The sequence below is a fragment of the Pleurodeles waltl genome, chromosome 4_1, assembly GCF_031143425.1.
Source record: "Pleurodeles waltl isolate 20211129_DDA chromosome 4_1, aPleWal1.hap1.20221129, whole genome shotgun sequence".
Lineage (NCBI taxonomy): Eukaryota > Metazoa > Chordata > Amphibia > Caudata > Salamandridae > Pleurodeles > Pleurodeles waltl.
This window is the reverse complement of record NC_090442.1, coordinates 588,772,234-588,785,907: the sequence shown is the minus strand read 5'-3', so window position 1 is coordinate 588,785,907 and position 13,674 is coordinate 588,772,234. Positions and strand designations below refer to the sequence as shown.

Below are 13,674 nucleotides of genomic sequence, written 5' to 3'. Positions count from 1 at the left end.
ACAACTTATCCTAGATTGCTTAAAATTGGATAATGCCTTATGTAATCATTGGCTTGCCTATATTGATTCTTCCTTTAAAACCTTGCTCAATATAACCATAAATGTGGACCCAGAACAAGTGCTGACACTCTCAAAGAAACTCATTAAGGATACATTCCTGCAATAAGGGCTGGATGGTGGGAATACCATTGAAATGACAAAATCTACAGGTGGTATATACATGTCCTTTTCTGTGGGGTAAAAGTAGAGAAGGATATTGTTAGAAATTGGGTTTTTGGTTGGCCGTCAAGTTACCCCCTGTCCAAGCAAAAGCCCTCACTCTAGTCAGGGTAAGTCACACACAATCCAAGATTATCCTGTGCCCACCCTCTGGTAGCTTGGCACGAGCAGTCAGGCTTAACTTAGAAGGCAATGTGTAAAGTATTTGTGCAATAAATCATACAATACCACCATATAGCACTACAAAAATATACCACAGTGTTTAGAAAAATATATAATATTTATCAGGATAATTGTAGGTCAAAATTAATAAAGTTGCAATGTGAATTTGTAGAGATATCACTGAAAAGTGATATAAAGGGGGTTATTCCAATTTTGGAGGAGGTGTTAATCCGTCCCAAAAGTGACGGAAAAGTGACGGATTTACCACCAGCTGTATTACGAGTCCATTATATCCTATGGAACTCGTAATACGGCTGGTGGTATATCCGTCACTTTTGGGACGGATTAACACTCCTCCAAAGTTGGAATAACCCCCAAAGTCTCTTAAGTCTTTAAAAAGCAAACAAAGTCTCTTTCAAGCACAAAGTACCTGGTTTGAAGTGGAAAATCTCCTCAGAGGGCCACAGAAGAAGAGATACGTGGAAAAAGGGTGTGTGCGTCGATTTCTCCCCAGCACACACGGAATCGCGTCGGTATTTTTCACGCGGGGAAGTCGTGCGTCGTTTTCTGGCGCGCGGACAGTCTCTTTCTGTGGATCGCGGGGATTACCAGATGTCCCGGGTCTGTTCGTGGATTTTCCTGCTTGTTTTCCGGCTGCGCGTCGTTCTACGGGGCTGCGCGTTGAAATTTCGATCTCACAGCAGGCGTCACGTCGATTTCTCCTCTGGAGGTCGGGCGGCGTTGTCCTTGCGAAGCCGTGCGTCGAAGTTCCGGTCGTCCCGAAGGCGCCGCGTCGATCAGCGTCGGTGTGCAGCGTTTTTCTCGCCGCGGAACAAGCTGTGCGTCGAAAATTTCGGCGCACGGAGCGTCCAAGTGAAAAAGAGAAGTCTTTTTGGTCCTGAGACTTCAGGGAACAGGAGGCAAGCTCTATCCAAGCACTTGGACAGCACTTTCACAGCCAGACAGGAGTTCAGCAAGGCAGCAGGCCAACCGCAAGGCAGCAGTCCTTTGTAGAAAGCAGACAGGTGAGTCCTTTGAGCAGCCAGGCAGTTCTTCTTGGCAGGATGTAGTTTCTGGTTCAGGTTTCTTCTCCAGCAAGTGTCTGATGAGGTAGGGCAGAGGCCCTGCTTTATACCCAAATGTGCCTTTGAAGTGGGGGAGACTTCAAAGAGTGGCTAAGAAGTGCACCAGGTCCCCTTTCAGTTCAATCCTGTCTGCCAGGCTCCCAGTAGGGGGTGTGGCAGTCCTTTGTGTGAGAGCAGGCCCTCCACCCTCCCAGCCCAGGAAGACCCATTCAAAATGCAGATGTATGCAAGTGAGGCTGAGTACCCTGTGTTTGGGGTGTGTCTGAGTGAATGCACAAGGAGCTGTCAACTAAGCGCAGCCAGACGTGGATTGTAAGGCACAGAAAGATTTAAGTGCAAAGAAATGCTCACTTTCTAAAAGTGGCATTTCTAGAATAGTAATATTAAATCCAACTTCACCAGTCAGCAGGATTTCATATTACCATTCTGGCCATACTAAATATGACCTTCCTACTCCTTTCAGATCAGCAGCTACCACTTCAATACTATATGAGGGCAGCCCCAATGTTAGCCTATGAAGGGAGCAGGCCTCACAGTAGTGCAAAAACGAATTTAGGTGTTTTACCCTACCAGGACATGCACACTACACAGGTACGGGTCCTGCCTTTCACCCACACAGCACCCTGCTCTAGGGGTTACCTAGGGCACACATTAGAGGTGACTTATATGTGGAGAAAGGGGAGGTTTAGGCTTGGCAAGTACTTTTAAATGCCAAGTCGAGGTGACAGTGAAACTGCACACACAGGCCTTGCAGTGGCAGGCCTGAGACAAGGAAAAGGGGCTACTTAAGTGGTTGGCACAACCAGTGCTGCAGGCCCACTAGTAGCATTTAATCTACAGGCCCTAGGCACAGAGAGTGCTCATTACTAGGGACTTATAAGTAAATTAAATAGTCCAATCAGGTATGATTCAAGGTTACCATGTTTTAAGGGAGAGAGCATATGCACTTTAGCACTGGTTAGCAGTGGTAAAGTGCGCAGAGTCTAAAAGCCAGCAAAAACAGTGTCCAAAAAGTGGAGGGAGGCAGGCAAAAAGTTAGGGGTGACCTCCCTAAGGCTGTCAGGTCTAACAGATATGTATCAAGTGTCACTAATATGGAGCAGCGGTTTGTCCTGATAAGATTTAGATTTGGAATTGTGCATCATTTAGTAGAGTTCCCCAGGATGAGAACCTGTCCCAATGAGTTGGATTGCTGCCCTTGTGATGGAGTTAGTAAACAGAGCACTCTGCACTTTGTGCTGTTTTGTAAATTTTATGCACACCTTAGGATTTTTTTTCTATCTCAAACCCCTTTTATTGACTATAATAAAAGAACACATCTGGTTGCATTGGAATGTCTATTAAACTTAAACAATTCCCATGTGTGTTTATAAGGTGGCATTATATATTTTAAATGCCATTCACATTAGGAAAAGCTTCCGTTTTTAGTTCTTGCATAATCTAAATATGAGTAATTGTATGTGCTGTTTTCTCTGTTTTACATTTTTAAAAACTATTTGACAATTGATATTATGATCTTGGCTGGGACTGTGTAGAATGTTTGACTTAACTATTTCTGTACTTTTATGGCTACTATGTATTTGCTGAATAAAGCTTTTGAACTGAACTATACTGATTTGAGATGTTTGATACCAAACATCCCCTTCTTCAGTGATGTCATCATGTAGCTGGGGAACTCGTAATGACCAATGTCCAGCACATGTACTTAAAATGGCTTCCCTGTTCACTTACTATGTCTGAGAATCGAGAAAGACATAGCAGGGGCATATCTGTTCAGGCAGGCATGCCGTCACATGTAATATCATGCACCCTGTCTTTAGGCCTGAAAGGCCTGCTAGAGTGGTGACTTACATACATTGCATGCAGTGTAAGGGTGCCAGGGCACACAGGCTGTGTGCCATGTTGTTTTTTCATTTTAGTTCTGCATCAAGACATGCAGCCTTTGAACGCAGCACTGTGTGCACTTAGTGAGAGGGTCCCTGAGGGTGGCCTCAGGGGCCTTCCTTTAATACTTCATCCCCTAGGTACTTGGGGTACCATTTTACTAGGGACTTACAGTGGTAGCTAAAGTTTTGCCAGTTGGGAAAGACGACTGTGCAGTTTTTCTGGGAAAGAGATCTGGCACTGGCGACGTGTTTAGTAGGGGCCCAGTGCACTTTCAGTCAAAATTGCACCAGAAACTAGGCAAAAAGTGTGTGTGGGAGGGTGACCATGTCAAAAGAGGCACTTTCATACTATGTGTTTTTGGGTGGCATGGACAAATTAAAGGTGTAGGGTGGGTATGGGTTTTTGAGCGGCAAGGATAATTTCAGGATTTAGGGTGGGTATGGGTTTTTGAATGGCAAGGATATTTTTAGGGTTTAGAGTGGGTATGGGTTTTTGGATGGGAAGGGGATTTTTAGAGTTTAGGGTGGGTATGGTATTTGGGTTTTAAGGTTTTGTTTTTTTAGGGTTTAGGGTGGGTATGGGTTTTTGGATGGGAAGGGGATTTTTAGGGTTTAGGGTGGGTATGGTATTTGGGTTTTATTTTTTTGGGGGGGTTTCTAGGGTTTAGAGTGGGTATGTTTTTTTGGGTGGTAAGGTGTTTTTAGGGATTATCGTGGGTATGGGAAGTGGTTGGATTAACATATAATAATTAAAATTACTTTACATTTTTTAAAAAACCATAGGAATACACTGAATGAAACAAAGGCTACAGGGACGTTATAGTTAGGAAACAATTTAAAAAACATAAAAATTCACTTAAAACCTAAAGGGTACAGGGCCATTATAGTTAGGCTCGAAATTCAGTTTTTATAGTGAGTTATTTCAGGTAACTATAACTTGTACTATAACTATAGTAAAGCAACAGAATTGTAATCTTTCTGATTTTTTTTTTCTTTTTTCTCTCCAACCTTAGCTTGTGCCCTATGAGCAGTCATCCCTGCTGGAACTCATAAAGACTGAAAATAAGGTAACAAGCAGAATGTCACTAATTTCAGAGCAATCTTTTATTTAGATCACAAATATAATTTATTCATGATCCATTTTGATCCCCTCCTCTGTAATATTTTGTGAAACGCTGGTCATATGGTGGTTAACAAAAACATCTTTGGTGACAAAAAAAATGCAACATCTGTTATTTAGTGTATTGGTTCTTGGTTTATATGAAAAGTTCTGATATATGCATTCTTTAGACTTACATTATAAATAGAAACCATGTTTTGCAAAATTCATTTGTTTTCTTTTGACTTTTTGGCACATTTAAGTTGGTTTTGCTTCTGTTTATAGTTATTACTTTCACTTTGATTGTACATGATTTTTGTTCATTTTCCACCGCTCCAAAGACTTAGGCCCTAATTATGAGTTGGTGGGCGGAAAAAGCCGCCAGACAAACTCCTGCTGTCGGGTTACTGCCAGTGCGGTCCCTTCCCGTGACTCCCTATTAAGAGTTTCCCGCTGGGTCAGCGGGAACCAGCCCACAACGTTGGTGCTGGCTCATAATTGAGCCAGCGGCAATGTTGCAGTGCGCAGGGTCCAGCAGCACTCGTCCCGCTTTTCAAAAAAGCCATGGGCTGGGGCTGGGGCTGGCCGTGGGGGACCAAGTGCATGGGTAGTGTAGGGAACCCCGTGTGGCCCCCTGCACCCTGTCTCCGCCAGTCTTTACATGGCGGTGCTACCGCCATGTAAAAGCTGGCAGAGAGGGGGCTTGTAATCCCCAAGGGCGGGTCAGGACTGCCAGTGGAGGAGAATTGCCGGTGCTGGCGGTCCGGCTGTGGCGCAGCCGCCACGGTCATAATTGTGGATGTGGGACTGCCACATTGGCGGCGGTCTGACCATCACTGCAGCCCTCCAGGGTCTTAATGAGGGGCTTAATCACTGCTGTTATTCTGCTGTAGTGGCTGGACATTTGTTAAAATTAATACTGCTGTCATACTCCCTTTGGTCTGAACGCCTCTTCGCCTCTTTCAGTTCTTCCTTCCTTTTAGAAAATGTAATCCGTTGTGTTCGTACATTCTTTTAATTTAATGCCGAAATGACTTACAAACTCTTGTATTCCTGTTAAACCACTGCCAAATCAAACTGTGACCTGGTTGAAGGGATTGGATAAATGGAAAGCAGAATAGTGTAAATGGAGCAATCTTACTAAGTACAGCCTTTTTCTTCTTTTTTTTTATTTTTAATGGATGCAGGTTCTGAACAAGGTTATCACTGTGTTTGCAGCACTGTGTTGTGAAATCAAGAAACTGAAATATGAGGTAATGCTTCACAGTATTTTTTTTTATGTGGTCATTGTATGTCACCTGTCTTGCTGCCTTACATTTTCACTGTGTTGTGCTTCTCAGAAACTTAAAGATTAATGTTCTAATGTAGTAATTGTTTCGTTTATTTACCACTTGTCTATACCCTTATGTTTGTCTTACTCCTTACAATTGGAAAACCTACTAATACTGTGGGGGCCATACACTGCTTTCAAAATAGTTTAACTTGATGCTGTACATAGTGCAGTACCGGGCATGCAGCAGATATGTGTGGTGCATGGATTCTCTCCATCCTTTGTGCCGGTGCACAGACTCACTAGTTCCCTATTATGCCCGAATGTGTTTGGTCTGGTGATTGGTTTATTTTGCTCAAAAATGTTCTTTTGATCAAAAATGTTCTGCTCACTTTCATTTGTGTTGGCTCTTTGATTTGTGACATGCCCTTTAGTCTTTTTCTGACCGTCTATTACCCAACAATCTGTTATCAAAGCATGCCTTTTGTGCTTCCAGTGGTTTATAGCAACTACCTAACAAAGGCTACATCTCTAATGTGGACAATAATCATCCAGTAAATGTAGTCTATTTTCTGAGATAAAATACTGCTTAGTCTCTCTAAAGCCATTTAATATGTTTGCAGAGTCAGTATTAATGTGTTTGTCAGGAAAAAAAAGGATTTGATCCTGTGCTTAAATTTTGAGGTACATCTACAGGGTAGGACAATCGAACAGGCTATTCAGCACTGACCAGTCTAAGACTTGATTCTTCAGGAAAGAAGAATTTGACACGAAACCAGCGTTACAGCAGAAAAATGTGGATGTGAAATATAATTATTTTTAATATTGTTTTATGAGGTTGTTTAAGGGCAATGCTTTGTGAATAAGATTTCTATGTTGTTAAGTATTATTATTTTTTATAATTGGTGAAGAACTGGGCTACTGTCATGATGACATGCCAGATGTACTCATTTGGTTGTGATCCCATTTACTTGACGACATTCCTGAAACCTTGTGGTTGACCATAGATAGCACCAATGTTTTGTATGGTGTTGGAAGGAATCACTACACAAGAAGGAACTCTTCCTCTCACAACCCATATCTCTTGATGCCCTGATCGCTATTAGTGGCAGTCTGTTTTATAATAAACACACAAAAGGCATGAGATAAATCTTTGCTGTAAGTCTGATCACTGTCAATTGTTCAGGGTAGCATTCCAACATGTTGTTTTTGTAATAACCACACTACCTCAGTTTTGATCCAGTCATATTCAGATCAGACTTGACCCTGCTCCACAAGGTATATGTGTTTGATATACCACCCTAAGTAACAAGGTAGTGCCCGAACATGGGTCCCATGCTCGCTGTGCCACTGGAGCTACACCCAACTGAGGAGCCCGAGTCAGGGCAATAGCGGTCTTGGATTGCTTGGGTTCTGGTTCAGGGAGGACCTGGCCTAACAGTTTGGGCTGGACTGGTCCTATTGGAGCAGTGTCAAGACCAATTTGCATATGGCCGTGTCCAAAACTGAGGTGGCACAGTGGGTACAAGAACAGTTGGTTGGAATGCTCTTCTGATTGATTGCCAGTGGTTATACAAATTCCAAGCATTCCTCTTGTTACCTTGTGTATTTGATGCAGTTGGTTTCATATTACCAGTTAGAGAAATATATAGGTGGACACTGTGGACCAGCTCAAGTCCATTAATGACAAATACTTTTGTGCACGATTACTGACTTTGACAGAAGCAGCAAAGTGTATACTTTGTCTACAACAAAGTGACTGTGAAACCAGTTACACAGGACCCCAAGTGCATCATGGATCATTGTTCCTACTTGCAGTCACTTGGAAACAGACTGCTAACCCAGGCCATCTGGTCCCTCCAAAGACCGATAAAAAGAATACAAAGCTAAGAAAGAGTGTAGGTAGGGTTTGCCGTTATTCAGAATCACACCTTTTGCAGCATTCCTGGCAATCTAGGAGGAAGGGGAGTGGGCGAAGCAGACAAAGTAATCACATTTCTCAAAGAGAGGCGGGAGCCTTTGTAGATCAAAAGAAACTCTTTTATCCAAACAATGACTTAAAATGATGATGACCATTGAGCTTATTGCCCTGTGATAGATTCACATGTATTACACTTTCAAAGAGTTTATGCTATAAGATTTGTTATGATTTTAGGCTGCATATACCAGGCCTTGTTGTGAACACATCCTTTGATTGATAACACAGTTTGGTCAGCAAGTAGATGACCTTTCACTGGATTAAAAATTAGATGGAGGTAAACAAGCAGTGGACGGACTCCAACAAAAGTCAAGTTTTTGTATGCCACAACAAGTTTGGATACCATAGTCCTCATGTCTTGTTGGCTCTCATTATAACAATGACATTGCTGGATTCGGGGAACTGAGTCTAATTCCACACTGTGTGACAACTGTCGGCCTAACCCTTAGCAGTACCTCACTAGCACCCAAAAGTGGCAGTGATTTGTGGTAGCCATGCGCATGACATTCTGATTTAGGGAAATCATGGTGGAACAGACCTTATCCTTTTCTTTCAGTTGCATTTGTCTCACACATGCAAAGACAAACAGAAGCAGGACTTTGTTCATTGGATTTTATTGAATCAACTGCATCCTAGATAAAAAAGCATGTACTGCAACAATAAGGATAATGAAACACAATAATAGCAATGTAGTGACAAAGAAAGTGAAACATAAGAAAAGTCCCACCATACTGTCACAATGCTAAGTGCCAGAATTCCTACCTACACCACTAAGGATCTATAGTAGAGCATAGCAGTGTTAGCCCTAATCTGTCCTGCAGGATTCTTGGAAAGACACCATCCCCCATACCAGAATATGGTAGTAGCGAAGAGGGCTGTTGGTCTACCGAGAGGCTTCTCCCATGTAGGCAGAAAAGGTGTTTAATCTCAGCAGGCAGCTGCAGTGGCAACTTCTGGCTGGAATTTCCCTCTAACGTACAGGGGTAGAGGGGGTGTTTTTATAATAAAACTTCTGATGTTCTAAGAAAACTGCCCTATTGCAAAAAAAGTGTGTTTCCGTGAAATGACAGGGAATGCAGTGTTCTACTTTATACTGACAACATTATTGTGTACAGCCTTGAGTAAGCACAGAGTGAAGATGTGAAGATGAAGAAATGAAAACAATTTCTAGGCTAAAAGCGTAATAGATAAAATAATAAAAACATCACCATAAAATGAGGCTTCTGTTAAAATAATAGAATGAATTATTTTCTAGGCTACAGGGCACAAGTTGGAAGCCTATGGCTAAAATAATGTGCCCATAAAATGATGTTAAAATAACCTCGAAACACTCATACAGGAGGCAGCAGATCCAAATGGACTTGTGCAGAGGAAGCACTATGAAAAGTACAGACTCCGTTACCAACCATTAACAACCAACAGTGTTAATTATTTTCTTTGTTTGAAGCCCCATGCTAAGAGGATGATGTCCGTGTTTTTCTGTGAATATTGAAAGAGAGGTTTGATGGATTTTATTTTTTTAAATTTTTTTTCAAGGATAGATTTTTAAAAGCAAGTACTGTGTTTAAACCAGTAATGAAGGCCACCAGCCATTTCAAATTCTGCATTAAAGCAATGTGGGGTCATTATGAGAATAGATACACATTACAAATGCTGCCACTTTTCAGTGCTTTAAAGCTCATGAAATATGCATGTGTTCCATGATGCCATAGCATTAACAATTGCACATATGCAACCTTTTGATATGGAATCAGGATTGGTTTTTAATCCCTTTAACAGTAGATGCCCTTCAGCCCTCTGTGTTGACAGCAATCTCTCAAGCTTGCTGAGCTACTGTACAGTTGCTTCTTCCATTAAAAGATTGAAAGTAAATACATAGAACTTTTACTTCAACCCCCGCTCACAGATTACATTTCTAATGCCTGTATTTGATGTTGATTAAGCCCAAAGTATGCCCTTCAGATATCTTACAAATTTAGACATCAGCAGGAGTGTTAGTAAGGAATGTGGGTTTACTACCTAGGATGTAGGGCTACTAAAAATCCTGCAGATTGTCAGTGCGAATCACACATCTAGTGATATGTCCACTGCAGAAATGGCTGTCCACTGCAGAAATGGCTCTTTGCAAATGGTCACAGTGCAAAGGACATTAGAAGATTGTAAGGCCAGATGAACAAAACATTTTTACATTCACAAACACTCAGATATTGTAAACTGTTAAAGATTCCCAAAATAGTTTTGTGGCTCTATAGTTAGTATTTGCAAATGGTATGTTGTAGGCACCCTTTCCAAATTTGGAATTATTATTATCAATTTTTTGCAGCCAAAATCCGGTCGCAAACCATTGAAAAATGACTGACTCCTGAGTTGGAATGGTAAGCCAATCAGAAAAGGAAGGAGGGCCAATTCCCCTTTGTGAATGCAAAAAATAAGTTCCTTGAGCTGTAGGCAGTGGTCTCTGGGACCACTGCCATCTCAAAAGCAAATAAAAAAAATAAACTTCTGTTATTAAACGCATCATCGTTTCTTTAAGGAAAGAGAGCTGCATTTAAAAATATATATATTTTATTAAAAGGCGATCACTGATACGGTTGTCTGCTGACCCTAGAGACCACCATCCCTGTGATAGCCACTAGTTGGAGTGAGCAACAATTTACAACTTCATTAATATTCATGAGGTAGGTCGAATTATTACCCACACCAAATCGGAAAATTACAATCTGGCATAAGAAGCCTATATTAAGCCAAAACGTTATAGCACTTGCCACAGCACAGGGCAACTTTTCTGCTACTGAGATTGTCCCAGGATAGGAAAACTGAATAGCTGGTGAACATAGCTGTGATTTCCTGAAAGCACATGAGTGGAAAATATGCCAGAGAGAATGTGACATGGCCGTACTTTCCCAAAAAAATACTAACTAGGATGGGATGTTTGCTTACATTTTTCCATCAATACTGATGCTTCCCAAGAAGGTCTTGAGATAAGCCACAGATGGATAGTGATACTCATTATGCTAAGATAAGTTGTAAGGTTTTCCAAACCTTAGGAGATGCCAATATTTCAACACAGGAAAATGCCATTTTTGGTAAAGATGCTGAACAAGGAGGACGGAAGCATTCACCATCAAAGTCCTGTTAAGTTGAACCTGAAAGCTTGGTTCCTGATGTACTTGAAATTTAGCTATTTAGGGCAACCAAGTAAACCCATGGATATACCTTCCTTAGGTCTCATCTTTATAAACATTGCAAATACCTTTTGTTGATTGTGAGAAACTGGGTTGTTGGTTGACTCAGTGTGAGCCCTGGTCAAGCAACAGCCACAATCCCTTGCAGAGTGAACCACAAAAAGTCCTAAATTAACCTGTGCTTAATCCTGGGTAGGTTGGCACAAAAAGCAGTCAGGCTTAGCTTAGAGGCAATGTGTAAAGTATTAATGTAGCACACAATCAGCAATACAGTAAAAACACAACACAGTAAACTTCTCAAACCGATTTAGCACAAATAGAGTACATTTTACTGAATTGACACCAAACCATCAAAATCCAATTAGGAGAACCAGAGTTATGAATTTTTAAAGTTTAAGGTTCAAAGTAGCAAATCCTCAGTTTTGGAAAATGGCAACCTGGGCACCTTTAGCACCACAACCAAGGGTCCAGGAGTGGATGGAGACCTCTTGGAGGTTCAAGACTCACTCAGGCTGGGTCTAGGTGCGCGTTCAGGATTGTGGGAACCTTTTATGACCCTGTCTTTGTGAACAGTAGGCCAGCAAAACAAGCCTTTGGAGTCATTTCTGGAAGTCCTAGGTGCAGGTGAAGATGCAGGGCTCCGCAGCAGGCCCGGCCTCTGATGTTTCAAGGCAGGCTCCAGGCAGCAAAGAAGTCCTTCCAGGTACAACCGCAGTCTGCCAGAGTACACAGCAGGTCACAGCATCAGGCAGTCCTCTGAGTGTCCTTCTGCAGGTCCAGTAGTGAACTGAAGAGTGGGTCTGAGAGCCCTATTTTTATACCCTGGTGCCCTACTCCTAGAAGTTGGTAGAAGATTCCAGAAGGGTTGTTTGAAGTTCCAGGAGTTTCCCGCCTCCCCTGGCTTCTAGTTGGCTGCACTGACAATACAGGGTTTCGAAGCCTATTGTGTGGTGGCAGAGCCCAGCCTATTCAGATGTAAGTGGGGTTGTGCTTTGCGCAGATCGTCCCCTCCCCCATCAAGTCAGTTGATGGTCTAGCCAGGCTCTGCTAATCGCACTTTTGTGTGACTGGGAGGAATTTGCAACGTCCTAAGTATTAGTTACATGCAGTCAAATGACCTAAGGGAGGCTGGAGGCACAGAGGGCTAAGGGAAGGAAAATGCAAACTTTCTAAAAGTGTATTTTTCAAACTTGTACTGATAAATCCGACTTTACCACTAGAGAGGGTTTATCGTTCCAGGTTCACAGATACTAAACATGACATATCTACCACCTCTGCTTTAGGAATTACAGCTTATTTATTAAAATAAGGAATCCCCAATATTTTTCAATGAGGGGTAGGCTTCTCAGTAGTGAAAAACCAGGACATGTAATACCTGAAAGTATATGTCCTACTTTTTAATTACACAGCAGCCTGCCCTTAGGGGTTACCTAGGGGCCTACCTTAGGGGTGGTTTATGTGCAATAAAAGGGGAGTTTTTAGGCCTGTAAAGAGGTCTTAAATGCCTTCAGGCAGCAATGGCAGGCCTGTGACATGTTTTAAAGTGGTACTGTAGTGGATGGCAAAATAAGTGCTGCAGGCCTTTTGGTAGCATTTAATTTACAAGCCCTGGGTATATGGTATACCACTCCACAAGGGACTAGCATGTACGTTAAATAAATGTACCAGTGCCAATTGGGTATATGGCAATCAAACCATGTTTAGGACAGTGAGCACAAGCACTTTAGCACTGGTTAGCAGTGGTAAAGTGCAGAGTCCTAAGGCCAATAAGCAAAAATCTAGCAAAAAGCTTGAGGTGACTCTGTAGAGATGGCCATTTCCAACAGTGATGCTGTTCAGCATTGACCGTTTGCTTTCCACTATGGCCAAAAGTAAATAAAAAAGAAGCCAAAAAAACTGTTGTGATGACATGTCTGATTTTGTACCTGTGCACATGTGTGATGACTTGTGCACACATCCCATAGCCTACAAAGTGATGTGAGCACCATTCTGTTTTCACCAATCCGAGATGGGTTGGCGAATTAAAAAAAAACAAAAAAAAAATGAAAGAAGCAGTGGGAGATTATTTATTCAAACGAAGGGGCTGACAGTTCACTTCTTGGTCATCTCCCAAAAAATTATAAATACATTTAGGAAAATATGGTAGGCAGCAGAGGGGCGGGTGACAGTGGGGAGTAGGAGGGGAAGAGTGCAAAAGCAATACACAAGGAACAGCTAAACGGGTGTGCGGGGAGAACCATGTTTGAGATAGCAGCATGGATTGCATGGGAAGCAGTGCGTTTGGCCTGGGAGAGACAAGAGAGAACATGCAACATGAGGAAGACAGTAACATAGTCCGGGGGGGCAGATATTTAGCAGGGTGGGAGAGAAGCACACAAGGGAGGGTACTGAAAAAACACACGCAGTCATGAAGGGCCTAAGCAAAAAGAAAAGATGTTCCCTAAAAGTGAGCTGTGGAAGGATAGAAGCCAGGCATCAAAAAGAATGTAAAGAGGCCATGTTCTGGGAATGGGAGGTGGAGGGGGTGCAAACAGAAAATGGACAACAGGGGACAAAGTAAACCATCAAATAAGAGGCAAGCAAATGAAAGTTTACAATAGGTCTTTTTAAACAGTGCGTGACCTAGAAAAGACTACACTATGCAGAAAGTGATATGATCAACACATACCAAAATCACAGATTTATACCCTCACTTTTACCTTGCCCATAAAGATTTGAATATTTATTGCTTTAGGAGCATTGTACCTAGTGGATTGTCGTCATTACAACATACTTAAGGAATCTTATTCC

The 13,674-nt window shown here is 42.1% G+C and overlaps 1 protein-coding gene across 1 annotated transcript in view; it reads left to right on the top strand.

Moving 5' to 3' along the window:
* Positions 1-13,674, top strand: part of WASHC4 (WASH complex subunit 4) — a 923,504-nt gene that overhangs the window by 128,828 nt on the left and 781,002 nt on the right. The window contains exons 3-4 of the mRNA XM_069228973.1: positions 4,366-4,419; positions 5,639-5,704. Coding sequence (XP_069085074.1) covers positions 4,366-4,419; positions 5,639-5,704 — 120 coding nt within the window. The remainder of the gene's footprint in view (positions 1-4,365; positions 4,420-5,638; positions 5,705-13,674) is intronic.